Source organism: Perkinsus marinus, assembly GCF_000006405.1.
Source record: "Perkinsus marinus ATCC 50983 genomic scaffold scf_1104296968352, whole genome shotgun sequence".
Taxonomy (NCBI): domain Eukaryota; phylum Perkinsozoa; order Perkinsida; family Perkinsidae; genus Perkinsus; species Perkinsus marinus.
The window spans coordinates 4,010-6,501 of record NW_003203191.1 but is presented as its reverse complement, the minus strand read 5'-3'; the positions used below and the strand labels follow the sequence as shown (position 1 = coordinate 6,501).

At 52.0% G+C, this 2,492-nt stretch overlaps 1 protein-coding gene across 1 annotated transcript in view; it reads right to left on the bottom strand.

The window, feature by feature from the left end:
• Positions 1-2,210: 2,210 nt before the first annotated feature.
• The window catches only part of Pmar_PMAR027039 (proteasome subunit alpha type, putative), a gene marked incomplete at both ends in the record, with an annotated part of 729 nt that continues 447 nt past the window's right edge, over positions 2,211-2,492 (bottom strand). Inside the window, one exon of the mRNA XM_002768422.1 lies at positions 2,211-2,446. Within this exon, the coding sequence (XP_002768468.1) occupies positions 2,211-2,446 (236 nt within the window). The remainder of the gene's footprint in view (positions 2,447-2,492) is intronic.

The window sequence follows — 2,492 nt, the reverse complement described above, 5'->3', positions numbered from 1 at the left end:
GTAACTGATCCTGTGTGTTTCTGTACCCCCATCCTGATGTGTTGGTAAAATCAGCAGTGCTGTCTTTCAAGTCAGGGGATGCGACAGGCGCATCTTCGAGAAAGGGTACCAACTTATGTCCTTGCAATACATGTTATTGTCGCATTATGCCCTGACTATCCGATTTTCGTTTTTATTCCGCGTTGTGGACCTCTTGATTCCGTAGGGTTATTGCACACTAGAGCAGGTTGATGCATCTCTGGATTTGCGATATCTGGATATGTTCAACATACTCCGTTATTGCATATCGACAGCATTCGCTACCGCCAGCAGTAACCTGGAAAGGATGAAGACCGGCTTTGCATTTTCGGTGGATGAGTTCACGACGGTCTGTGGGTGGTACCTGTCCCTCTGAGAGTCTCAGACTCATAGTCTCAGACTGCGACCATAAGTTCGACCATAGTGTCCGGGCCTCGGATGCTACTTTTGGATCCTACAATAGGGGACTCTACGAGGAGCCGATAGAGACGAGAGCTCACTGGCAACAACTCCGATGGCGTTTCGTTCTATCATTTTATCAACTAGGCCAGTTGGGGGCGCTGAGGGTCGGCACTGATGCAGGTTTGGAATTAGAGCCTATCACTTAGGTCATCCATGCCGTCTTGCTTGGTTCAATCGCGAGGTGACCCTTGCGATGACTCGGCGATTGCTAAGGCCGACATGCTTAAACACATGCAGGAAGAGTTCATCCCTGTTGCTACCGATAGTGGGTCGTTCGCTAGCCGATCCTTTTACTCAGTGTAGCCTGATCAGGAAGTACCACACTTGCGCCCAATGCAGTCGAGCTAAGAACCTCCTGAAAGACACGGTTGCGGATATCCTGTGACGCCAGACCTTACAGTGGGCGGTGGGCGCCCAGACCGGCGAAGTCGATAGCTAGTTTGACTAGTTGGTGCTGAGAGCCATTACTCTCTCCTTTACGCTGATGGACTATCAGATGACGATGTCGCAGAGTTACGGTATATGGATCCAGTGATCGCGGATCAGGGTAAATACCGCATTACTCTGCGCCATTCGAATAGTATGACCCCTATCGAGGGTAAGCTAGAGCAATGCATCCATACAAGGTCGAATGATTTTCACAGAACATAGAACGGCTGAGATTCGGTCCTTCGATGAGGAGTGCCATGTAATATGCTCTGGTGCTTCCCTGCATGTGATACTGACTTCAGTTGCGTTCGAGTTTGAGAATAGGACATTTGTTTTTGTCTCCAGCTCAGAAGGCTCGAGCATCACCACAGAGAATTTACTTCTCTGTGGTGAAGTACTGAGTTATGAGTGCTTCTGACGCGATGCCTCCAGACACGTGGGTGCCCTTCGGAATCCACTAGGGAAGCAAGTTACACCTTGAAGTTCCTAGACATACTCCCCCTTCCTCCTCAATGTCTGCCCAATGCGGTGTAGCAGCAGGAATATCAGCAGCCACTGCCCGTACAAGCCTCCTACGTGCTTTAGTGTCAATCACTAGCCAGCCCTCTACAGAACAGCTGTCTCGTCTTTATACCCTAGCGGGGGCTGCTATTGAGGTGAGAGACCACCCACCCATTCTACGGCAATTCTCGCTCTTCATAGGCAACAGCCATCGAAGGGGACATCTCTGCAGCGCGACAGCTGGTGGCCAGGATGGAGGCTGAGGGCGATATCACTACCAACCCCATCAATTCGAGAAGTGGGGCTGCCGCATCGTCAGTGACGCCTCGGTCTCGTTTCAGATCGGCTACATTCTGACAAGTTTCCCCGTTTGCCTGTTCCACTGTCCGTATATTCCTCCTTAGCTCGAGGCCTCGCTTCACAGCGACGGGGGACAGACTGCGCACGTTTGTGGGATCATGTGACCAAGTGGCGACTGTTGAAGCCAGATAATGACTTCTTCGAAGGTTAGGCCGTACACCACAGGTCACTCGAATACTCTCTCTCAGCGACCCTCCATTGCTGTGCTACAACGAAGGACCCTGACTTAGCCGTAAGGCTTCTGTCGGTGAGTGTGATCGTGCTGATAACAGGGCTTGAGACAAGTATGTCAGGAAGCAGAGGCTCATAGGTTACAGCTGAGTCATCTTGCTCGCTCTCATGCTCTCTGTGCAGTGGCTTACTCGAGGAAGCACAGTCACACCGCTTGGGAGCTGTACGTATTCCTTAGCATGCCCAAAGGCCCCGCTCGTGATTGGCAGTTACTCGTCGATGGTGGTCTCCGGTGAGCCTATTGCCTGCATCACGTTCGAACGTGCATTGACTGCATGCTCCACCAACCGCTGGCATAATGCAGTGCCTGCTATCATCAGATCAGCGGTTGAGCAAATGGTACGTCCTGCCCGACACGGGGTCTCTATCCTCCACCCACAGGCCTGCCCGCTCAGCGACACAGCTATCGCCCATGCCATAAGGGCTTTCCGTGCTGCACCAACCTCTGAAGAAGCTGCCATCAGCTCGACAGCTGCTGAGCTTAGACTTAG